The sequence below is a fragment of the Suricata suricatta genome, chromosome 6 (assembly GCF_006229205.1).
Source record: "Suricata suricatta isolate VVHF042 chromosome 6, meerkat_22Aug2017_6uvM2_HiC, whole genome shotgun sequence".
Classification (NCBI taxonomy): Eukaryota; Metazoa; Chordata; class Mammalia; order Carnivora; family Herpestidae; genus Suricata; species Suricata suricatta.
Genome location: NC_043705.1, coordinates 123978872 through 124005572, shown reverse-complemented (window position 1 = coordinate 124005572; position 26701 = coordinate 123978872). Strand labels below are relative to the sequence as shown.

At 39.8% G+C, this 26701-nt stretch overlaps 1 protein-coding gene across 6 annotated transcripts in view; it reads right to left on the bottom strand.

Moving 5' to 3' along the window:
• The window catches only part of DROSHA (drosha ribonuclease III), a 126558-nt gene that overhangs the window by 78091 nt on the left and 21766 nt on the right, over positions 1 to 26701 (bottom strand). For all 6 annotated transcript variants that reach the window (XM_029941047.1, XM_029941050.1, XM_029941053.1 and 3 more), the window contains 6 exons: positions 24546 to 24626; positions 16871 to 16957; positions 14387 to 14473; positions 7407 to 7478; positions 5736 to 5817; positions 4475 to 4549 (listed from right to left, as the gene is read on the bottom strand). In XM_029941047.1, the coding sequence (XP_029796907.1) occupies positions 4475 to 4549; positions 5736 to 5817; positions 7407 to 7478; positions 14387 to 14473; positions 16871 to 16957; positions 24546 to 24626 (484 nt within the window). The remainder of the gene's footprint in view (positions 1 to 4474; positions 4550 to 5735; positions 5818 to 7406; positions 7479 to 14386; positions 14474 to 16870; positions 16958 to 24545; positions 24627 to 26701) is intronic.

The following is a 26701-nucleotide window of genomic DNA, read 5'->3' as shown; positions in this document are numbered from 1 at the left end:
GCAATGTATTTTTATAGAAGATGTCTGAAATAGTCAAGTAAAAATGGCAAGTTGCATAACATATTTAGTGTTATCCCACTAGAAGAAGAAAAGTATAATTTTCCCTCTATGGATTAAAATGAATACAAACCAAACCATTTATAGCACCTACTCCTTTTCACACATCTAGAAGGGGATGTTTACTTTTTTACTTTACATACTTTTGTATTATTTGTGTACACACACACACACACACACACACACACACACACACACACAAACACACACACAGAGTTGAGCCAATAAAGGGTAAAGATAACACTTCAATTCTGTGAACAAAGAATGATCTTTCCAATAAATGGTGCAGGGTCAAGTGGATATCCTTATTTAAAAATAGAAATCTTGACTCTTATCTCACACCAATTAGAAAAACAAATTTTGAGACATTTTAGAGATCTAAATTTCTAGAAAATACAGGAAAGGATCTTGATGACCTTAGGATAGGCAAAGATTTCATAAACAAGGTACAAAAAGCTCTAAGCATAAAGGGAAAATTATGTATAGACTATATTAAAATTAAGAATTTATGTTCATCAAAAATCACCATTAAGATGGTGAAAAAGCAATCCACAGAGAAGGTATTAGCAATCTATACATCTCACAAAAGTCTCATCTATAATCCATATACTATATAAATACCTACAAATAAATGAGATAAAGGCAGCTATCACCCAATAGAAAAATAAGCTAAACACTTAAAATAGATACTTCAAAAGAAAATATCCAAATAGTCAATTAATATATGAAATGATGTTCCATTTCATAAGTCATTAGGGAAATGAAAATTAAAACAATAATGTGATACCTCTGAACACTCAACAAAATGGTAACTTGAAAAAGAAAGAAAAATGCCAAGTGTTGGTGAAAATGCAGAATAACTTGAACGGTCATATATACTACTGGTGGGGAGGGAAAATGAAACAATCATTTTGGGAAACTATTGAAAATTATCTACAAAGCTTAATATAAAAACAACCAAAATTTCCACTCTACTCCTAGGTATATATCCACAATGAGAAAGCACAAATATACACTCACCAAAAGGCATATACAAATATAATGATGAACATACGTGTGGTATTTGAAAGATCCTAAAACTGGTAAAACCCAAATGTCCATTAATCTCAGACAGGTGAAATACATCTTAGTCATTATCATACAATACTATGGTGGCAATGAGAATGAACCAACTACAGTTAACTATAACAGGTGTCTCAAAAACTCAATGCAAAAGAAGACAAAAACAAAAAGGAACACACAATTATAATTTTTATCATTAAAAAACAAGCGAAACTAACAAGGTTATTTTAAGTCAGAACAGAGGCTACCCTTGAGGATCTGGAAGGTGACTGCAAGAGGGTCTTGGATGCTGGTAATCTTGATCTGGGGACTGAGTATACAGTCATATTCACTGTGAAAATTCAGTGGAGTCTTGTATTTATGACATGGGCATTTTTCAATGTTTGTGTTATACTTCAAAGGTTTACTTTTTAAAAATACAAGGAGCACCTGGGTGGCTCAGTCGGTTAAGCATCTGACTTTGGCTCAGGTCATGATCTCAAGTTTGTGGGTTTGAGCCCCATGTCAGGCTCTGTGCTGACAGCTCAGAGCCTGGAGCTGCTTCAGACTCTGTGTCTCCCTCTCTCTCTGCTCCTCCCCCACTGACGCTCTGTCTGTCTCTCTCTGTCAAAAGCAAACATTAAACATTTTTTTAAATTGAGACAATACCAAAGAATGTTTCAAAGTACATTCACTCTTATTTGCAACAAAATACAGGAATAATTAACTAAGGCACTATTGTGATCAATTAAATAGTCAGTCAACAAGTATTAATTGAGTCCCTGCTATGTGCCAAGTAGTATATTAGCACTGAGACAAGACAGACGCTGTTTACTCCTTAGCTTCATGAAGGTACAGGAGGGAAGGAAGAAGGAAAAAGTGCATAAAGGAAGGAGGGTAGGTCCAAAATGTGAAGATGACCAATAATGCATTTTTCATGGCAGCATAAACTCATGCTATTCTTTTGACAAGAAATTTGGTACTATATTCCACATTCTTTAAAAATATCCATCTACTCAATGAATTAGTAAAATCTAGGATGCAAATCATACATTAGTATGATGACAACTGTGTAGAAACAGCCTCTGCCCAGACAACAATAAAAATATATATTAAAATGCTTTTTTTATTCATCATTTTCTAAAAGATTTTCATGAAATCGTACTGTGGAAAACAAATCAATCATAATTTGCCGCCAATATCAAAATGCATTTTATATGTTAGATATTTCTCTATATCTTTCAGGGCTTTTTAATTTATATATTTTTAAAGGGAAGTCCAATAAAAAGGTAAATCCTGCTTAAAAACAAATCAATAGACCTTTTTCCTTTATGACAATCTAAATGTTATCCCTACATAGTTATAAGAAACATTTTGTAAGAGTTCAAATCCCACAAAGTAAATATCTGACATAAAATTTTTCTTTAAGGTGATTTTAAAACTGTCCACTTTCTCTTAGAGATCTGTTTGGTTATAAAATGCCTAGAGGCAGACAGATAGAGAAAGGAAAGGCTTTTGACAAGCTCACTCTAACACCATTTTCTAATAAGTTTGCTGCTAAAGTTCTATTATAAAATCAAAGATGCATTCACGTGAAAAGTAAAAATGACTTCTCAATAAAATAAAGCCAGCTGTACAGAAAAGCTTTTGAATGCATTTTCCAAATGAAAATTCCAAATGAAATAAGCATTAACAATAATACTGTAAATATGAGTAACGCTACTCTAAAATACAAAGAAGCCATTGTGACTCAGTGTCTCCAACTGAGGGAAGGGTATCAAGGACAAAATCTTGAGGAAAACCTAAACTAGAATGAGTACACAAGAAACAAAAGGCACAAAAGACAAATTAGAGAGCTAGGAGCAAAGTGAGAAGAGTTCAGCACACAGAAGAGAGAGACAAGAGCCTGGGTACCACATCAGGGAAGAGACTGAAACTGAAGCATATCCATTCGATGTGGTCTTTGGGAGAATAGCTCTGGCATCAATAGCTGCAGGGGCGCGGGGACAGGGTTAGGGGGGACAGGGCGCACACACAAAGTAGGGCTGCGAACGGACCAAGTCTGACAGGCTTAAACGAGGGTTCTGAAGCATGGGGAGGCAAGGTCTCCAGCACCCAGGAGGACAAGAGGCTTAAGAAGGAGAGCGTGAACACAGGGCTAATTTCCTGAAACTGCTGATACGCAGATGTGGGCAGAAAGCTTACACTCTGAAAAGCTCCCCATGTGAAATCGTAGACCACAAATCTATTGCAGTAGCTAACTTTTTTTTGCCAGTATCACTGAGTGGCCCATATACAGAACAAGAAAAGGCAAAGGGCCAAATACGTATTTCAATGGAGGGTGGAGGTTAGCACAAGGGGCTGAGGTCAGTAGAGCGGAGAGAGAGAAGTCAAAGCACAAGACTGAAGAGAGAATGCAAAGAAAGGTGGCTGTACACAGGGAGGATAGGGAAGACGGATTCAGGTAGAAGCAAACAGACTAGAGCGTGAGAGGCTGGAGGACTAGAAAGATGTCCACCAGAAAGTATGATGCCAGAATGAGATGCTAGGGATGAACTCATTTAGGTGGATATTTTGCAAACAAAAAGGCATCTAAAGATTTCATTGAAAACTTCGCCAGTTTTAAAAACACTAAATAGAACACCATATTGCACAGCTAGACTCTTGAAAAGATGTAAAACTTAAAATACTGCTTTAGAAAAAACTAAAGGGGCGCCTGGGTAGCTCTATTGGTTGAGCATCTTACTCATGGCTCAGGTCATGATCCCAGGATCTTGAGATCAAGCCCAACACTGGGCTCCACACTGGGTGTGGAGCCTGCTTGGGATTCTCTTTCCCCAACCCCCCCCCAACTCTGCCCCTCTCCCCCATTTGTATTTTCTCTAAAATAATAAATGAAAACTAAAAAGTGACATATTTACTTAGTGAGAAGATAACTTATTTTTTCACTATAAAATGCATAAAAGCATGTGACAAAAAATAGGGAAAAAAAACATGAATAATACCAGTATGTTAATATACCTATTACTGCAGTAATTGCTACCTTAGTTATAATCATAGTGCACAGAAAATTTTATGCCAATTGTTTTCCAATTAACTATATGCATTTTTTAGAGTCACAGTTTTTCTATATTAACACTTGCATGATATTTTATCAAGTAGATTTGCAAAATTTATAAATCGCTAATTTAGGGCTACCAAATATTACATGGGGTACAAATCAGAATGCCTAATTTTACATTTCATCCCTGACCCAAGAAGTAGATAATTAACAGTATCAGAGGTGGGAAGTTGTCTGTAAAGACTGAAAAGGGAACGGCAGGCTTATTTTCAGATGCACTACCTCACCGGGTCACTGACAAGCCAAAAGATTTACCTGGAAGAAATCTCACAAAACGTGGCATGAAATGAAATCTTGGGCAGCAGGGAGGACTGTCTTCAAACAAAGGGCCTAAAGCAAATGAGTGAAAAGGAAAGAAAAAATAAATAAAACAGCCTTAGAAAACAAACGCTGCGACTTAATTCCTAAGATTTATGATAACCACAAAGAACCACCAGAGAAGTAGGGGCATAAAAAACACCACCCCTTATTCTCCCCAACAACTCAATCAATCATGTGGTAACTGCCACAAACACCCAATGAAGACTGCGGTGAAAGGGGTCCCGGAAGTCAGAAGAGAACAAAGGCCCCAAGGATATACCTACTATATGACATGCACAGGAATACTATTTTTAGAAATCCAAAAATATACAGACTTATTATAACTGAACTACTGCATGATACAATATGCCTGTATTTTAATTCTTTTCTACTTTAATCAATACAACTGAGGGGGAAGGGAGAAATGCTATTAAAAACTTGGTTTGAAAAGCCATTCATCAATACACTGGTTTAAAAATAGACAAGTCAATGATTGCTGAAATACAGATACTTCCAAAGGAATGAACAATTAATTATCTAAGAACTAAATTTTAGGGGCTCTTGGGTGGCTCAGTCAGTAAAGTGGCTGACTTCAGCTCAGGTCATGATCTCATGGTCCGTGAGTTCGAGCCCCGTGTTGGGCTTTGTGCCGACAGCTCAGAGCCTAGAGACTGCTTCGGATTCTGTATCTCCCCCTCTCTCTGCCCCTCTCCCACTCACACTGTCTCTGTGACTCAAAAATAAATAAAACGTTAAAAAAAAAGAAAAAAATTTTAAAAAGAACTAAATTTTAAACTAATGTAGCTCAAAGTGTATGTTTGTGTTTTGAAGGCTAACCAAAGTTCTATTTTAATAAACTATCACCCTGGAAGAAGTTTATTACAGTAAAGTTCAATAAATTTAAAATATTAACCAATGAGATTTTCCCTAATGTACATAATCTAAGTAGTTACTCATAGTAACTGATATCATCTTCTGAGGTATCAGTTAGGTAATGTATAGTGGTAATTTTAAGTAATGATAACTGTCAAACTGTATTAAAATAAGAACTTATTCACGTCAAATGGTAACAACTGTTCTTATGAATAATATACTTTTCCCTGGGTATTTCAAAAATAAGGAGAATATCAACTGCCTCCCCACTTTCATAAGTTTTTACACATATTATAATGTTCTTCTATAAGCACTATACTTTTCTTTCTATCCTATTATTTACCTTTAAGATTCCAGTCATACAATTCCAATATATCTCTGAACAGGAATAATGAGAAGAGCTCAAGTCCTTTCACACAAAAATTCTGAAAAATAAACCAATGTCAAATTACTATCCTACTGCAAATATATATCAGCGAAAGATTCAACTTGTCCTAGTCAAGTGCCTTAAAAAATGTGTACTAAAACTATACTAAAATCATATAATTTACTAAAAGTTTGGTCACTGGCCTACAAGAGCTCACTGGCTTGAGATATAAATCAACTAAGCAAACATGTCATTAGGATTCCTACAAAAATGTTAACTCAGCCTTTCCAAACATACAAATAAAATGATGTGAAATTTAAAAACTAAAATCTCCTTATGTTATATTTTTCTAACCCCATTTTAAATCTCAGAATTTGAATCTCCTGGGGGAACTTCTGTTAATCAGAAGTACACACACACACACACACACACACACACACACACTGACAGGCTCTAATAGGTTGGTCCCCTGATCCTATCCCTGCTCACCCTTATCCTTCAAACACCCAGAATCACTATTACAGAGTTACCATAAAAAGAGGTCTTTTGTGCCCAAAAATGTTCAAATGCTTAATGAAGGCAAATAAAGGGCTAAGAAAAAGTACAAAACCTAGTACCAAAATTTCTCCCAGAAACAAGCTTAACAGACAATATATTTACAAGTGAGACTTGTCTCCTAATTCTTCCTACTTGTCTTGCTCAGGTTCACAAATCACCCTGTATGAGATCATGCCAGAAGTCATCAACCGTTACAACAGCAATGAAGGCTTATGACCTTAAAAATCAAAAGGAAGCAAAAAAGCCCTTTTAAGCTGGAGAATTAAGGGGCGGCCCTTTCTCCTTAGTTTTTATTGAAAGGCAGGTAGGATTCCCAGGACGCGCTCAGGAGGAAACAGGTACAAGCTAAGCGTAAGCGCCGTGCTCATCAATCCCCCTCGGTGCCGCACTGGCCGTGACAGAGCAGCACTGCTAAACAAGGTTCGCGAGAAGAGCCCGGGGCTCAGGAAATTGACCCCAACTCAACAAATGTTAAGTGCACAAGCTTGTTTGCTGTCTAGTTGTTATTTCTTACTGTGATTTGTTGACACCACTAAATTCAAGATCAGGCAATGAATCATTCTGAGATTCACATTAATCTTGCTTTGGAATTTTAAACCTCTTGCATATATTTAGATAAATCAGCTGCTGAGCATCCGCAATGAAACACAATTAGGAAAAATATGTAAATACATGGGAAGAAAAATGAATCAGGCACTGATCTTGTCACTGGAGATAATGAATAAGATTATTCCAACAGCTATCAGCTTCAGTTTCACTGTTCTTATTTCCTCTCTGATAATGACCAGTACCCAAAATCTGTCCCCTATCCAAAACAAACTGGAAACAGATGTAAAGTTACCATCATTAGATGCAACACGAAGAGACAGAAGTTCCAAAATAGGTCAAAAGAAATTGAAAAATGACCCAAATTTTAACCTTGCTCCTAAGAGCTACACCTCACTGCCCTTTCAACAGTGAACACCACACTTTAAGGGCATTCCTATGGCAAACGGCCAGAGCTGACCAAGTTTAATGCTTTAAACATGGAAGTGTGAAACAAACAAAAAAGCAAACTACAAGAAGCTATTAAATAATCTTTTCTCTTACCTCAGGCATCATCTCCTCAATGAAATGAATTGTGTAGTCTATGTTGAATCTAATTACTTTACACAGTGGAATCTGCAATAAGAAAAATGAGAGGTTCAGGTCTTCCTATGGGCTCCCAGCACACATGTATTTGCTATCTGACCCAGAAGGCCATGAACCAAATGAGAACGTTTCACCTTAACCTAAGCTCGTCACAGTACCGTACACGGAGCTTTGACCACAACTGCCGGATTTTAAGGGCAGGAACCCAGTGAGCCTGGACTCTAGAAGAAGCAAGCATAATGTTGGTGCTCAATTAACTATTATGTTATTGTATTAGCAGCAACATAAATATGATAAGAACCCATTTAAACCAAATATATTGCCTCTAAAGTATTAATAAAACCACAAATATTTTTTACTCAGGTTTTTAAATCTTTCAGAATCTTTAGCTCTTCAGGAACAACAGGGGCAGCAGGATGACAGCCCATTGGTTATAGATTCCTGTCACCAAAGTGCACATAACTCACTTTGCCTATGTGGCTCTGGAGCAAAAGCAACCACAGTAATAAACATAATAATAGCTAACAGTCATTGAGCCAGGCACTGCTGTACTGCTGCACACACAGTTGTGAGACAGGCACACCTATTACCCCCACCGCACAGTGGCAGAAACCAAGACAGGCTTGTCAGGTACTTTGTCTAAGGCACATGGTAGCTGGTAAATAAGAAAATCTTGCTCCAGACCACGGCTCTAAGCCACCAGAGTATACACCTTTCACTACGTGTTCTAGGGTCAGTGTGAAAAAGAAGGAAGACTCAGGTGAAATAAATCCCCATCTACCTTGTTTGGTCATCAGACATTAGCCTAGTGCCTACATATAATAAGTTTTCCAGGGGCGCCTGGGTGGTTCAGTCGGTTAGGCATCCGGCTTCGGCTCAGGTCAGATCTCACGATTTGTGGGTTCGAGCCCCGCATCAGGCTCTGTGCTGACAGCTAGCTCAGAGCCTGGAGCCTGTTTCGGATTCTGTGTCTCCCTCTCTCTCTGACCCTCCCCTGCTCGTGCTGTCTCTCTCTGTCTCTCAAAAATAAATTTAAAAAAATAATAAGTTTTCCATAAGTGTATTTTTCAATGAAGGAAGGAATAAGAGGGAAAATGTGAGGTCACTGTAATTGTTATCCGACTAGCTGGGGAAAATAAGAGATTCAGAAGCCTAGAGATGTGTAAAGTAGGCTTTTCTGGCCAATCTGTCCATAGATGATTTTATATAAGATGCAATCTTTTCAGAATCCATAGCAACCAGAAACAAACTTTAATTCTACCAGCAAAAGGAATGGTAAGAAAAATAAAAATAGTCTTATAATGCCATCTACTGGAAATGTTTTTCTCAGAAAAGAAGTTTAGTTCTTTGGTGCTTTTTCTTTCTTTCTTTCTTTTAAGGATAGTGACTAATTTGAGTGAAATTTATAATTAACTCTAATAAGAAATCCAACTAAAGTGATATACTAAAGCCACTATTATTTTTAAGCTCTTCATTCCTGTAACATATAAAAATATTTGAGTTACAAATGTATTATTCATATTTTTAAATATTTATTTTTGAGAGAGAGAGAGAGAGAATATGTCCTCCAGACAGTAGAGGAGGGGCAGAGAGAGGGAGACACGGAATCCGAAGCAGGCTCCAGGCTCTGAGCTGTCAGCACAGAGCCCAACACTGGGCTCAAACTCACAAACCATAAACCATGAGCCGAAATCAGACACTTAACCAAATGAGCCACCCAGGTGCCCCATTCATATTTTTAAATATCTATTCTTTGCTAACAACTATGCTAGGTTTGTAGCTACTCTAAAATAAGCCACAGCCCTTTTAAAAGGCAAGGATCTGAAGAGGAAAAAAGGCATGTAAACAAATACAAATGGAATATAATATATACAATGTAATATTTAAGTGCAACCAAAACCAAACAAGCAAACAAAAAAGTATGAAGTACAAAAGAACCAAAAAGGAGGTAATATCTGAGTTGAGTCTTCAAAGATGGAGAGAAATTTTCCAGGTCATGCAGAAAAATTAAGTTGGGAAAGAACAAGTGTTTACTTTCTAGCAAGAAAGAGAAAAGGGAGCTGGAAGAAGACCAACTCTCTAAGTTGTTCAGGAGTGAAATACATGGAGAGAGAGAAGCAAGGAGATTCCAGACAGAAAAGTATATACTATGTGCTACAGACCTTGTAAACCACATTACCGATTCAGGGCTTATCCTATGGCAACAAGAAGCTACCCAAGTACTGTAAGTGAGAGACTATTACAGTTTACATTTTGGATGGGCTGTGGAAACAGTGTGGCAATGGTTTACAGTAGAGCAACACCAAAGACTGCAAGACCAGACTAGAATCTGATGAAAAAAATAGTCCAGGAGACAAATAAAGAGAAGATTAGAAATAACAGGGCAAATTTTAAACAAGGAAGATGTTAGTGAAATCTACAGTGACCATTCTGATGTGGAAGTGAAAGAGGAAAGAGAATCATTTCTAGATTTCTGGTCTAATGACCAGATTAAATCACAATGGCATTAATACAAAGAAATTCTTAGGGTGTTCTCTGCTAAATACCTCAAACTCAACATGTGAGGAAGATGGCAAGTTCAGTTTTGCATAGGTTGAGGGTGAGGTACCTGAGGGGATATCTAGGTGGGTATGTCCAAAAGGGAATCTGAAATGCGAGCATGGAGCGTATGTCAGAGCTGGCAGTATCAATTTGATCAGAAGACACATGGAGGAAAAACCACGGGTGAGACTGCATTACTCAGGAGAGCGCATCCAGGAGAAAAAGGACCAGAGCCCTTGGAAACAGCCAAGAGGCAGTGAGAGAAAGAGCAAAAATGTAACCTTTATTCCTTCTACCCTGCCTAAAAACAACTCCCTTGGGTGATGTATGCAAGGATAATCCTTTCCCCTATCATTTCAACAAAATCACTTCTTGAATTTCCTTCTTTGAGTTATTCCCTTGTACATACTTTTTTTCTTTTTTAATTTGAAAGAGAGAGAGAGAAAGACAGACAGAGAGACAGAGAGAGAGCAAGCGAGTGAGCGTAAATGCATGAGCTGGGGAAAGGGGCGAGTGTGGGAGGGTGAGAGAATAACAAACAGGCTCCACGCTCAGAGTAGAGCCAGACACAAGACCAAATCTCACAAACCATGAGATCATGACTTGAGCCGAAATCAAGTCAAATACTTAACCAGCTGAGCCATCCAGGCGTCCCTATACTTTATTCTCTTTTGGGCTCTGCCCATACCACTAGAGCCCTTGTGCGATATTCAAATCTGGAAAGGCAAAGTCTCCTTTTCTATTCAAACCTTCATCTCTCTGTGAGACTCAAAGAGAACTTGTCATTTTTCTACATATGGCAAGCTAAATCTATCTTTAGCAAGGCCAATGGCTAAATAATATAAATGCCTACCATTTCTTACAATATGTTTGAATATTAACTGACACAAACTCTTATTTCATCCTACCAAAAAGAAAGAAAACTCTCCCTAAACTTCTGCATTCTAATTCTACTACTTCCAGAAGCTGGACGGCTAAACCCAGGGCAATAAGGCTATTACTGGAAATGGAAAGTCAACTAAACACAGAGGTTTTCCTGTGTTTTTGAGGACAGGATAAGATATGATGCGTCTAATAAATATATCTTTATAACTTTGATTATGTTGTCAAAATCTTTAATAATATCAGGTATTATAAGTAATAGTATATGAACTACATAAAAGGATAAAATTCTCCCAAATGCTCTATACTTAGCTAACAAGGCTTTCAATCCACTTCAATTCAAGAAGATCTTAAGAAAACTTGTCAGAACTAGATTGGCTGAGATTCTAACATTACATCATTTGCATGCCCTTCTTGCTGATATGCTCTTTCTAGCAAGAAAATGAATCAGATCAGTAAAGCGATTTAATAATTCTTTTTCTGGAAGGCTATTTCAAATTCAAGAGGCCTTTGATGGATCTAATCCCTATGAACTGTACAACATTCAGCTTAAAACTCGATTTATTTTATCAACATCTCTAACATAAATGATGAGGCTTATCTTCTCATTACAGAGTTAAGTTCTCAAATTTGAAGAACTTGAGTATTTATATAAAATATATGCTGAAGCCAGGAATTTTTTCAGACCTTTTATTGTCTAACAACAGTAACAACTGCAATTAATTAAGCATTAGTAGCCTCTCAATGCCAAACCCTGAGCTGACAGGCATTTTAAAAAGCGCAAAGACTCACTCATCCAAGGTCAGATAAATATTAAGAATTGGTTAAAAAAATAAGAATTAGAAGACACAAACCCAAGTCTGTCTGACAGACACAAACCCAGGTCTGTCTGACATCCTACTCAAAATAAGAAATGCCAACTTGTATTATATGCCAAAAACCATGACAAACACTTTTCATGCATCCTCTCATTTATTTTTCCCAAAAGCCAGTGAGATTGCTACAACTAATGCTTCTATCTTACAGATGAGAAAATCAAGGATTATAAAGATTGAAATGTCAAATCATACAGCCAGTAAGTGGAATTCACTAATATTTAAATCTCTGGTTTCTCTGGAGCCACAGAGTTTTCCTCCTTCGATTAAGGTGATCCTAAAAGTCAGAATGAGATCTATACTACTTCTTTTCAAAGACAGAGCAAACAAGGGGGAGGGGCAGAGAGAGGGAGAATCCCAAGCAGGCTCTGAGCAGTCAGTGCACAGCCCTACACAGACCTCAAGGTCACGAAACCGTGAAGTCATGACTTGAGCCGAAATCAAGAGTCAGATGCTTAACCAACTGAGCCACCCAGGTGCTCTGGAGAGAAAGAATCTTAAGCAGAGCCTGACATGGGGCTTGATCCCATAACCCTGGGATCATGACCTGAACCAAAATAAAGAGTTGGATGTTCAACTGACTGAACCACCCTGGCATCCCAAGATCTATATTACTTCTTCTAAGGAAATAAGAGATACGATAGATAATTTTAAATATTTTCACAGTAACTAAATGATTTATATTTACAAGCCCACTGAGGGGAAAAAAGAAATGCATCACATGGGGGGAGCTGGACTATAGGATTTCCAGTGGCCTTTCCCACTGAGACTATGAGGTTTGGTGTAACAAAGGGTTGAGTGCCTAACTGAGACATTAAAAAAAAAAAGCAAAGAAATAATCAAAATTCAAAAACCTCTTAGTGCCTTTTCATAAAGACTATTGAAGAATGGTTCAATGTAAAATTCTGTAACTATGTGTGGCAATGGATGTTACTAAACTTACTGTGGTTATCATTTCACAGTATGTACAGACGTTGAGTCATTACACTATGCACCTGGAACTAATACAAAAGTATATGTTAATTATACCTCAGAAAAAGAATGGTCCAACATTACATTCTTTTCTATATTATGGTCCACATTGGAGGTAGATATTGTATGTATTATCACATGATTTTATTTTTACATTTAGAATATAACCATCTTCTAAAGAAAATTCTCTAGGATAAAATATATGGTGGAATAAGAAAAATTCCATTAAGAAAACAACCTGCTTTGGGGCAGCTGGGTGGCTCAGTCAGGTGAACTTCCAACTTTGGCTCAGTCATGATCTCATAGCTAGGGAGTTCAAGTCCCATGTCAGGCTCTGTACTGCAGCTGAGAGTCTGGAGCCTGCTTCAGATTCTGTCTCTGTCTCTCTCTCTCTGCCATTCTCCTGCTTGTGCACTCTCTCCCTCTCTCAAATACAAATAAACATTTTTAAAAAATAAGAAAGAAAACAATCTGCTTTAAATTATCATCACTACCAGGGCACCTCGGTGGCTCAGTCAGTTAAGCATCTGACTTCGGCTCAAGTCATGATTCCACAATTTGTGAATTCAAGCTCTGTGTCAGGCTATGTACTGACAGCTCAAAGCCTGGAGGCTGCTTCAGATTCTGTGTGTGTCTCTCTGTCCCTCCTCTGCTTGTGCATTCTCTCTCTCTCTTTCTCAAAAATAAACATTAAAAAAATAAATAAATAAATTAGTATCACCATTATAGAATCCTGTTTACTTTAAAGAAAAAAATAATGACAGGAAGGAACAAAGTTAGGCAAAAATTTTATTCTTTACTCTCCAATGAAACAGAAGTTCACATTTTGAGCAAACAGCACTTGAATAACTTTCTAAACTGCAGATGTAATTTCTTATAACCAATTCAGAAAGGATTTAAAGAACATTGTATTTTGATGTAGATACATCAGGGCTTTAATTTAGTAAAAGTTCTATACAGCATCTCGACTGGGTAAAGTATACTGCTATACTGCCTTCCTGAGTGGCCAGCAAACTGTACTCGACGTCCAACTGGAATATGGAGTAAGTAAGACAATTCCCAAAACTGTTAGCTTCGAGAGAAAGAGATTTTGACTCAAAGATACAGAACTTCCATTTGAAGCAATTATCAACAAAGCAGCTTTAATACCTGTTTAAAAATATCACAGATCTGTATGTTAGACCAAATCTCTCAAAGAAGACATAGTCCTGGGATTTGAAAGCAGAAAACTGTATGAAATTAATTCAGGCTCCAGATGTCCTGAACACAGTGCTATTTCTTTTTCTGTTGTTCCAAGACTAAATAATAGCTGCTCCTTAAAACTTTCCAACCTTCTTTTGAAGGACACCCAACTTAAAATAGCTTTAACACATTAATCCACAGTTTATCCTTCTTTTTCAATCTTTCACACTCTCAAAATGTTATTCTGACACATGTTTACTTACACCATTTAATGTGGACCAAACCTGTGACTCATTAGCACAGATGTCACACCCCCACCTGACACATGCTGCTGCAGACTTGCTGCAGCTCACGCAGAGGGACACAAAGTAAATGTTACTTAGAAGCCAGAAGAAAAGAAAGTTAATTTGACTTCTAGAAAGAAAGAATGAAAGGAAAGAAGAGGGCACAGGAAAGGAGAAAGCCAGCCAATAAGCACATACTTACATTGGTCAGGGGGGCATGTGCAAACATAGAAAATCCTTCAAAGATATACTCATGATCGTCATATTCTATAACAGTTGGCCTGTCAGTCTGAAAGCAAACAGAAACACAAAGCATGAATAAAATAACATGATTAGAACGTGCAGAAGTCCACAAGAATACAAGCTACCAACAATGGACTCCATGGACTCCATTAACAATTTTCTAAACTCCAGGGAGAACTTTATACAAAAATTAAATTTTAGGTGGAATTCTCTTGGTTGGTGGAATTCTCTGGCTTCAGTCATATATACATACTGAGACCATCAAAATGCTTATTATGGGTGTCATAAAGGGGGAAAAGGCTATATGGTTTCATTTTCTAGGAACTTGTTTTATTTAATCCCACAATACTACCATATCCATTCTTATTGAACTATGTTTTGACCTAACAAGAGTCCTAACAAGAACAAGAACAAGATAATAACACAGCCAACTCAAAGCTCAAAGTGGGAAAAACTCAGGATCATGATAGTTAAGACCAGCAGCTGCCTGAAAGGCTCTGAAGGACGTTAGGGTGCCAGAGCTCAACCCCTCACAGCTCCATTCCCAGGCTCCCAAAGAGAACCCACCCCACCACACACAGTAACAAATCAATTCCCACATAATGTCAAAAATCTTAATTATCTGAAAACTGAATCTGCGATTAAAACATACAATTGTGAACCTAAACGTATGAGATCTTCTTCCTTATGCTATTCTTATAACCCACCATTTTTTTAAAATGTTTATTTATTTTTGAGAGAGAGAGAAACAGACAGCGTGTGAGCAGGGGAGGGGCTGAGAGAGGGAGACACAGAAACCAAAGCAGGATCCAAGCTCTGAGCTGTGAGCATAGAATCCACTGTGGGGCTTGAACCCATGAACTGTGAGATCATGACTGAGCCGAAGCCAGACACTTAAGCTACTGAGCCACCCAGGTGCCTCATAACCCACCATTTTTAAACCTAGATGCTAAATCTAGAACTAATTATCAAAACTGGTAACTTAAAAGACATGGTTTTTAACATAGGTGTTGAACATTATTCTTTTAAACATTATATATAAATGAAGAGCGGAAGGAGGGTGCTAAAGAATATCCACATGTACATTATTTGTTTTGTATATTATATTACTGTTACTGTCTGTTCAGATATCTCTAAATAAAGCTGGTCTAAATTAAATGTAATGGGAAGAACTTCTGACAAGATTATAAAGTACAGCCACTTTGGAAAACAGTTTGGTAGTTCCTCAAACATAGTTACCACGTGATCCAGCAACTCTAGTCCTACGTTTACACCCAAGAGAAATGAAAACATACACCCACACAGAAACTTCTACAAATTTACAATAGGATTATTTATAAGAGCACCAAAATGGAGACTATCCAAATGTTCAACAACTCATAAATGGATAGATATAGCATATCCATATAAGGGAATATTATTTGGCCATAAAAAGGAATGAAGTTTTATGTTACAACATGAGTGAATCTTAAAAACATTATGCTGAGTGAAAGCAGCTAAATCACGTTTTCCACGATCCCATTCATATGAACAGGCTAATAATAGACACAGAAAGTATCTTAGCAGTTGTTGAAAGCTAAGGGATACAAAAGAACTGACTACTAATGAGTACACGGTTTCTTTTCAGGACGATAAAAATGTTCTGAAATTAGACTCTGGTGATGGTTTCACAATTCTGTGGAAGGAATTATATCATGATATATACACTTTAAGTGGGTGAAATGATGGTATATGAATGATCTCGATGATGTTAAAATACATAATTACTAATAATCTAATTTTGAAACCAAAATCTCTGGAGAGAAGCAGAATTAATAAACCACGCACTGTGAAAGCCTAGTGCAAAGCAGACCATCATGCACACTGCCTTATACCCCACTGCACCCTTACTACCTGAATAATCTTGAGCAAGTTACTTAACCTCATCCGTAAAACGTGGACTACCACCCCATCTGTATAGTGGGGATAATAATTCTACTTCATTGGTCTGTTGTGAGAAATAACTTAACAAATGTCAAATACTGAGAGTGGTTCCTGGGACCACAGTTGATAAATATTAGGTATTATTACTACTGTCACAAATACAATAGATCTTCTTGATTTCTAGCTTATGTTATTAGCTATCCATGGATTTTTAAGAGATGTAAAAGTGTTCTGTGCATTCTTCCAACTCCATAGCTCCAATGAAGCGCTCCAAAGGTCATGGCTATTATGAATGTAGCTACTATGTGGTACTGATGGCATAACTGGAAAAAAAATGTACAGAAAGTAGCAGAGAGAAGCAAAATTAAAGTCATTATGATAAAGGCCAATTTTGTCAAAAATACTGTTTAAAGAAAATTTAAAAACTCAATCAGTACTGAATCTATTCACATTTTATTTGCACACATTCAATCTATTTACATTTCAAAATGAATGAAATCTGATTTTGTTAGGAACTTACCAAAAAGTTTGTAGGAGGGGAGACTGTAATTCGATAGTGGAAAAGCCTGCCAGCATTGTTGGTCATAGGGCGACAGGGCTTGATGGCCTGAGGGGGGAAAACAAAAGTGAGTTTAAAAGTAAAGTAGCAGGGCGCCTGGGTGGCTCAGTCGATTAAGCATCTGGCTTCAGCTCAGGTCGTGATCTCACAGTTCATGGGTTCGAGCCCCACATCGGACTCTGTGCTGACAGCTAGCTCAGGGCCTGGAGACTGCTTCGGATTCTGTTATCTCACTCTCTCTCTGACCCTCCCCTGCTTGCACTGTCTCCGTTTCTCAAAAATAAATTTAAAAAAAAAAAAACCTTAAAAAAACTTTAAAAAAAGTAAAGTAGCAAAATATTTTTATTCAAAAGTAGACTATATCTCTAGATTTGCATCTGACAAAAGAGGTTTTACACATGTTCCTTCACGGGTTGGTAGGAAGAAGAGTATGTGTTTTCCCATTAACAAGATGAAAAAGGTCTGGCTGGTCATCAGTATTTAACCTATTTCCTCATGTGCAATAAAAGGAGTTCATTCAACATAAAGATCTTTTTAGATCTAAATTGCTATGACAAACTTCCTCTTATTTGTAAAATAACATAGTAATTGACCTTTGGCTAAACTCTCAATATGCTTAAAAAAAAAAAGGGAAAAATAATCTCAAAATAACAGGTTTTGATGGGGGCGGGGGGGAGTAAAAGGATCCAATATGCCAAGTAAAATTAGAAGGTGCCAGAAATGAAAAACAGATGATAGGTGGCAGTATAGGATATGCTTGGAGCTCAAGATGGGAAAAGGAAAACATAAATGGATGCTTTTTGTGCTCTCCTTCCTCAGATCACCATGAGGCTGGCAGGGGCTTTGCTGGGACTGATTCATAGTCCAGCATACACACACTCCTGCTCACTCTCCCTCTCCCAGGCAAAGATCCCTAAGAAACACTGGGCACCCAAACTTCATCTTAGCATCTGCTTCTGCAGAATCCAGTGTGTGTAGCTCCAGGTATGATCCAAGAAAACCAGACAAGATGGGATTTTGGAGCCGAATCACTTACCCCCCCACCCCCCACCCCCGGCAATGAGGACCCTATCAAGATGGCAGGTGGAGTCTCTGGCACCAGATGGCAGGCCAACTGAAACTTTCAAATACAGTGAATTGGGAGGGTGTGGGAGCAGAAGCAGATGCAGTGGACCAGGTACTTAAGACTATGAGAAAATGCATGCTATAAGGATAATGGGATAGATGGCTATTACTAAGCACCACTGATGCTCTACCAAGTCCCTCAAACTTTAGTGTGCCTTGAGATGACCGGGGAGGCTTGCTAAATCCCAGACTGCTTGCTCTCCACCCTAGGGTTTCTGATTCAGCAGATGAGGAAGGCTAAGAACCTGCATTTCTAACAAGTTCCTATGTAAACCTGATACTTAGATAACTAATACTCCACAGAAATGTAACAGGAGATGAGATGGAAAGGCAACTGGAAGCCAGACGGACTGTTGGAGGTACACAAAGAAGCTCTTATCACCTACAGAGATCAGTCAGAGTGCATCAGGACCAAACCCAGCATCAGAGCTGGGTGGACCCTAACAACAACTGACAGCCAACCAAGGTACTGACCAAGGAAAGAGACCTGGAAACCTGAGATGAGGACATATAGGTTACTTGTTTGTTTTTATAGTTTATTGTCAAGTTGGTTTCCATATAACACCCAGTGCTCTTCCCCACAAGTGCCCTCCTCCATAACCAACACCCCCCCTCCCCATTCCCCTTCCCTCTTCAGCCCTGTTTGTTTTCAGTATTCAAGAGTCTCTCATGATTTGCCTCCCTTCCTCTCCCTAACTTTTTCCCCCCTTCCCCTCCCCATGGTCCTCTATTAAGTTTCTCCTGTTAGACCTATGAGTGCAAACATATGGTATCTGTCCTTCTCTGCTGACTTACTTCACTTAGCATGACACCCTCGAGGTCCATCCACGTTGCTACAAATGGCCAGATTTCATTCTTTCTCATTGCTATGCAGTATTCCATTGTATAGATAAACCACATCTTCTTGACCCACTCATCAGGTGATGGACATTTAGGCTGTTTCCATGATTTGGCTATAGTTGAAAGTGCCGCTATGAGCATTGGGGTACATGTGCCCCTATGCATCAGCACTCCTGTATCCCTTGGGTAAATCCCCAGCAGTGCTATTGCTGGATCATAGGGGAGTTCTACTGATAATTTTTTGAGGAGTCTCCACACTGTTTTCCAGAGCGGCTGCACCAGTTTACATTCCCACCAACAGTGTAGGAGGGCGCCCGTTTCTCCACATCCTCACCAGCATCTATAGTCTTTGATTTGTTCATTTTAGCCACACTGACTGGCATAAGGTAGTATCTCAGCGTGGTTTTTATTTGTATTTTCCTGATGATGCTGAGCATCATTGCATGTGTCTGTCGGCCATCTGGAGAGGACATACAGGTTTTACCTCCCCAGACTCCTAGAAACCTTCTGCCTCATCAGAGGTGGCCCATCCCTCTCTGTTTTCTTTTTAATATAATCTATTGTTAAATTGGCTGCCATACAACACCTAGTGCTCATCCCAACAAGTGCCCTCCTCAATGCCCATCACCCACCTTCCTCTCTCTCCCACCTCCCTATCAACCCTGTTTGCTCTCTGTTTTTAAGAGACTCTTATGGGTTGCCCCCCTCTCTGTTTATAACTGTTTTCCCTTTTCCTTCCCCCCACCCCCACCATGGTTAAGGTTCTGTTAAGTTTCTCAGGCTCCACATATGAGTGAAAACATATGGTATCTGTCTTTCTCTGACTGATTTATTTCACTTAGCATAATGCCCTCCAGTTTCATCCATGTTGCTGCAAATGGCAGGGTTTCATTCTTTCTCATTGCCAAGTAATATTCCATTGTATATATAGACCATATCTTCTTTATCCATTCATCAGTTGATGGACATTTAGGGTCTCCATCCGTGTCTAGTAAAGGCAAACACTCACCTGTGTCTAAAGGCAATGGAAGACCCTGCAAGGCAACACTGCCTCCTCCTGCCCCAGCACCCAGTCTCCCCTCCTGGCAAACAGACCTATAATTAGGGTCATCTCACAGGATAACTCACCTGTGGAGGTGCTGGGAGGAGAGAGATTATATCCCAAAGGAGCTGCAAGAACTAGTCAGCATGTGTCCGCAGCATTAGTCTGCAGAGGACCAGATGAGAATGGCTGACCAACAGGCCAGAACATAGAAGTAGTTAGGAAAGAGTTAATTGACCTGGGAGCATTCAAAATTCAAGGACAGCAGATGTCAGGAACTCCCTACTAGGGTATCTCCTAAAAGCATGAAAAAGTAATGGCCCACAATGAGTGAAGTTAAAATGCCAAAATTACCATGACAGAGAAGGAAGTAGTTCAAAGACTCAAGGAAGTGGGCACATTGGAATGGATATAATATCTATGACTGAAAATACACCAGATTCTCATATTCCATGGGAAGGCCCAGAGCACATGCCAAAGGCTGTCTACCAAGGCCAAAAGGCATGTGCTGGTGAAGGGGCACCAGCCTCACTAGGAAGATCAGTGGTGGCTTTCTCTGCAGGCCAGGGCTGACTGTAAGACAGGGAGTCACAAAGAAGACCTTGCTGACAGCAATGGGGACAACAGGACTCCGAAACAAGGGAGGCAAGAAGATGGGACTAATTGGTAGAAGCCAGGTCTCACAATTAGCATTATAACTAGCAAAATCAAACTGGCAACCAAAGGGGTCTGGCTCACAAAGAGTCATGAAAGTCGTTAAAAGAACACAGTTTCCTTAGGTAAAATAAGTGGGTAGCTAACAAAAATAACACTTAGTTTGTACCAACAGAAGAAATCAAGGAAGAAAAACCAAGAGGCTGAAGGTAGGCTGCCCCGATAAACAGCCATGATCCCTTACCCAGTTCCAGGCCTACAGGAGGAAGGGCCCTACAGCACCTGGACAGTACAGGACAACCCTGTCCTTCCACCAAAGGGTATATGGTCATTTACCCAAATAAGTGTACAATGGGGAGAGGGGAGCCCAGAGTGTTCAAGGAGTGTTGGACACAGCATCTGAATCAACAATGATACTTGGAGGAGACCGTATACATCTCCCCACTACACATCAGAGTGCGTGATATAAAGCCAAGGTAACAAATGGAATTTTGGTCAAGGTCTGGCTTACAGTAGGTCCACTGAGTCCACAGACCTGCCCAGTGGGTGTCTCCCCTGGAATTGGAATTGACAAAACTGGCAGATGGCACCACCCCACACTAGGTCCTTGTTCTATGAAGAGGAGTAAGAGTCATCATAATGGGAAAGGTCAAGCAGAAGTCACTGAAGTTACCGCCATCCCCAACACAGGTATCAAAAACAGTTATCGCTCAGTGGGATGGTGTAGATTAGTGCCATCCTTACGGATCCAAAGACTCAGGGGTGACGGTCTTTTTCATATCTCTGTTTAACAAATGGATCCTGGAGGATGACTACAGACCACCACAAGCTCAACCATGGAGTACCAACATGGAGCACCAGCTGCGCCAGGTGCTACAGTGTAAGGCAGATTAATATGAGCTCAGGTATAAAGTGTATAGGAACTGATTTGCTAAATGCATTCTTTTCCATCCCAATTGGAATGAGGATAAGAAACAGTTCACATTCTATGTTCATTCACACAGAAAATACATTTACAGTTTTGCCGCTGGGCTGTATGAACTCTCCCATTCACTGTCACAACAGTCCAAGGAACTCTCGATCTTCTGGACATACTGCAGAACACTGTAATGTTCCACTGCATCTGTAACATTATATTTATCAACTAAAAGCCTTGGCAAAGCAGGCCTGCTCTGTAGGGTGAGAGAGAACCCTTCAAAAACTCCAGGTTCTACCACAACCACATCATTTTTAAGAGCCAGCAATCTCAGTACCAAGACATCAGTCCAAAGAAAAAGACAATGACTTTATCTTTCACCTCCTACAGTGAAGAAGAAAGCACAACACCAGGCAGGCCTCTCTGGATTTAGGGGGCATCATAATCCCCACGTGGGGATATTGCTCCAGCCCATTCACAGAGTGGCACAAAAAGCTGTCAGCTTTGAGCGTGGCTCCAGTGAGAAAGGCTTCAGCAGTTGGAGGCTGTAGTGCAAGCAGCCCTGATGCAGGGGACACGACTCTCAGCAAACCCCATGTTGTTCATGTGAAAGGACACCGAGGGGAGTCTGTGGCCATACTGGGAGAATCACAATGCTGGTATCTGGTGTTCTGCAGCAAAGCCATGCCATCTATAGTAAAGAATTGTATGCCTCTGTAAAACCACCCCCAGGGTGCTAGTGGGCCCTGGTGGATATGGAAGGCATGGCCAAGGGGCAGAAAGAGACACGTGGCTGAAGTGCCCATCAGAAGATTGGTTCTGTCTGCCTCATCCGGGCAGAAGTTTGGAAGGGACTGGCAACATTCCACCCTGAGATAGAGGCTGTGTGTCCAGAATGAGGCACGCACAGGAGCAGCAGGCAGCCCACCCACTGTGCCAGCGCCCCTCCCTCAGCCAATGACTAAGGATAGAAGGATGACAGTAGAAGGAAAAGCTCAAGCTTGGTTTGCAAATGAATCCGTCAGGGACGGGGGAGCAAGTCAAAGTCGGACTGTGCTGCAGCCTCATTCAGGAGGAATCTGAAAGACAGCGATGAGGGAGTCTTCCCAGTGAGCAGAGTTTCAGGCAATGTACCTGGTCATCCACTTTGTGTGGAAAAAGAAGTAGCCTGAGGTTAGACTATAGATGGAATCATGGCAGAAGCAAGTGGCCATGGCAGCTGGGCAGAGGCCTAGAAGGAAAAAGACTGTAAGATCAGGGATAAGAAGGTCACGGAGTAGAGGTGCCTGGTTGGCTGAATCGGTGCAGCATGTAAGTCTTGATCCCGGGGTTGTGAGTTCAAGCCCCATGCTGGGTGTACAGATTACTTAAAAAAAAATTTTTTTAACTAAAGAAAAAGGTCTTGGGGTAGACGTGTGAGTGAACAAGTGGGAGTGAGTGTGACAATCCCCATACCACATATGGGTGTACATCAGAGAGCACATGCCACAGAAGAGGTACTAAGCCACCTCACTGACAACATGACTCGGCCAGATGGAGTCAGCCAGCCTCAGTCATCAGCTACCCAGAGTTGACAGTATGGGCACATGAATGAAGTGGCCACAATAGCACAGATGGAAGCTTCACATAAGCCCAACAGCATGGACTTGACTTACCAAGGCTAAGCTGGCTAAGCTGACTGCCAACGCCAAACATCCAACAGGCCATCCACAATGGCCAATGATGGGACGCCCAGATGGCACCATTCCTTAAAAAGACCAACCTACCACTTAGTACACAGTTGACTATACAGGACCCATCCATCTTGAAAGGGCCAGAAGTTTGCTCTCACAGGAATAAACAAGTACTCTGAGCATGGGCTTGCCTCCTCACAGGTCTTCAGCCAGCACTGCCATCCACCCAGATCTTCCTTCAAGGCAGGGTCTGCTGCCCCGCTGTGAGGAGAGCAGAGAGCCTACAGCTCCCAGCTCCTTCAGGGTCTGCCCGTGCTACAGAGCCCCCTCCACCAAGACCATGCCCTTCCTGGGGCAGCCTGCTTTGGGGACAGAGGGCAGTGGGGGTGTGAAGGCTATGCCAGCCTGATATAAGACAATTCTAATTATTCTGGCTTTATAAAACTCGTCACTGATCAACTTCTCCCTTTGCTCAATCCTGCCTCCATTCTCTTCCTGCCTAAACCCTCTGAAACATCTCACACCACCAACTCTACTGCAGCACCTGCTTTCAGAGAGCCCCACCTGAGGCACAGGTGTGGACACTCACAAGGTGCAGCTCCTCTCCCACAGTTCCTGGCTACACCTGCCAATACTCAAAGTCAAATGAGGTAAAAGCAAGGAAGTGGTTAAAAATATCCATCATTGTCTCATAGTCTTTATTCTAATTATTATTAGAGCCTCAAACAAGTTTTAAATAGAAATTAAGGATTTACACATACTATGTTTAAATATAATAGAATGTGCTGAATCATTAAGTGTTGATCTGGGATTAATAAGAGTAACAAAAATAAGATGGCAGGGAGGAAATGAAGGAAAAAATTGAAAGGGAGCAATTACATGTAGCTCTACGATACAAAGGATTCGACTTATTCAGTTCAACATATCTGGAGTGTCCTTAATGAACCAGGGGATGGAGTACTTGGTAAAAGCACCACTCAGCTAGTGAGGACAACAGACGAACAAAGACCATAGGGACAACAGCAGACCCTTACATACCCCAAAGGTAAGAGCATTTTCCAAGGTAACTCATAACCATTTATAATAAAACATGAAAAAATTTACCATATACAGTTTTAAGATATTGATAATAATAACAACAAAAACCCCTCAACTACACCCTGCTTACTTTCAATAATGAACCTTCCAAAACTTCCTTGATAACATTCCCCACTCCCACCCCAAAACCCAAGTACTTTTCTTCTCCAATTATCAGTAACAGAGACTATTAGAAGATAAAAAGACTACTTTGACGGTATTATTTCATTTATGGGAAAAGAACAGCAACGGCATCTGTCTGCTTCTGGCTTCTCAGCACTTACAAATATAATAATCCAAGTCAGTTACCTCTTCTCCAGGATAAATGCTGTGCCTAATTCCTGTGCGTCTCGCTTTGGCGCTGCATTTGCAGAGTGGCCCATCATTCATCTGTCAGAAACAGAATGTAATTCTTTTTTATTGGGGGGAAAATCCACACCATGCACAAAGATGCCTCGGAAACTGTGTGGGTTTTAATGTCACGAGTACGGAAGCTCTGAAGAGGCTGTCACAGTTAGAAGATTAAACGGATGTTCCAAAACCAATAAAGCTGAAAACTGCCTATACTGTCTGATAAAGGGAAACGGTATGACAACGCTGGATTCCCAAGTTATTTGTGCAACCAAGCAGAAAATATCAATGTCAGCGCACTGTTTGCCCCCATCTTCTCTTACCACTTTTCAGTGTGTTTCTCCTATTTCTTATTGCAGGAAAAATGACTCTTTCACAAAAGAAAAGCATATTTTATACCCTGAAGGAACAAACAGAATGCTTTGAAGGTGACCTCCAGATTAATGTTTCCAAAGGAGAAACCTAAAGGTAGCCAAAGCAGAGGGGGGAAAAACGCTACCAGAAACAGAGTAGCATTAGTTCAGTGCTAATCAGGTGAGTCAACATCTGTTTTTTCACCTGAATCCGTTTTACTGCCATGAACTGCACCCACATGATAAGATAAGTGAATAATTCCTGAGTGCCTACTGGGCAGAAAGATGACTGCTAAGCATTGTGGGGACAGGAGGGTAACAAATAACTCAGGGTCCATGCATGCAAGGAATATTTATTCTACATATGAGAAATAACATACACATGATACACTTAATGAATTTAAAAAAAATAAAAGGAAAAAAATCCAGGTGGAGATACCACTGGCTACAGAGACGAAATGTGAAGGGCAGAACAGGACAGGAGCAGATGGCTATTCTGCACGAGGCACCAGCATGAGAAAAAAGGGAAGGAAGAAATCCTATGTAATCCAGGGACATGAGACCCATCTAAAGAGAATGGATCATTTACATGACCAAGACTAGAGAAGCAGAACTGAGTTCAAAATCATAAAGGGCTTTAAAAGCCAGTTTCATGAGTTTATTCAATACAGATGGTAACACTGAATCAAAAGAGACAAGAGCATCAGTTTGGAGAATGGAGAGTCCATCTCTTGCTTTCTTGGTATTAATTATAATATACATATATGTATTTTATGTATACATATATTCATATATATACACATAAAACACAGAGTAACATATTTCTTTAAAGTTCTAGGGATTTATAACTCACATCCAATGGCAATGTCTCAATAAAACTTTGAAAAGAAGTATTAAAATGAAAAACTAACTTTCCTTATCCTTTTGGGAAATCTAAAGCTTCAGATAGCACAGCAGACGAATAGCATTGTTAACAAAAAAAAAAAATCACATTAAGATATTATTCAGGGGCACCTCAGTGGCTTAGTTGGTTAATCTTCTGACTTCAGCTCAGGTCATGATCTCACTGTCTGTGGGCTCGAGCCCCACATCAGGCTCTGTGCTGACAGCTCAGAGCCTGGAGCCTGCTTCAGATTTTGTGTCTCCCTCTCTCTCTGCCCCTTCCCAGTGCGCGCTCTGTCTCTCTCCCAAAAATAAACAAACATTAAAATATATATATATATATATTTCAGAGTAACAGTTGACAAACAGTAATGTGATGGGATTCCTTGAAAAGTCACAACACACTCCTGATGCTGGTCAGAGGAAAAATCACTTTATCCTCGCTGATTTCCAAGGCTGCAGACAGACATCCTAATTCCTGCCTTTTACCAGGGTCTTGGTGCCAGTGCAGACCGGCACTTTACAAGGCTCAACTGTACAAAGGAAACGAAACCAAGCAGTAAACAGAAGGCTGAGACTATCTATATTGAAGGCCCCTGTAAATCTTTCCTAAAAATAAGAACGTACATAAACTAAGGGATAGGCTTCCTGTTAGAACTGTGTGTGTTAAAAAGACCACATATGGGGAAAGGGGAGGGACAATTAATGAACACAGGATTTCTTTTTTGGGGAAACAAAACTGCTCTAGAATTAAATTGTGATGATGGCTGTTAAATCTTGTAAACACACGAAAAGTGAATTGTACACTTTAGGTGTGTAAACTGGATAGTATGTGAATTATAACTCAGTTAACCTGTTCACAGAGATCATATACATGGT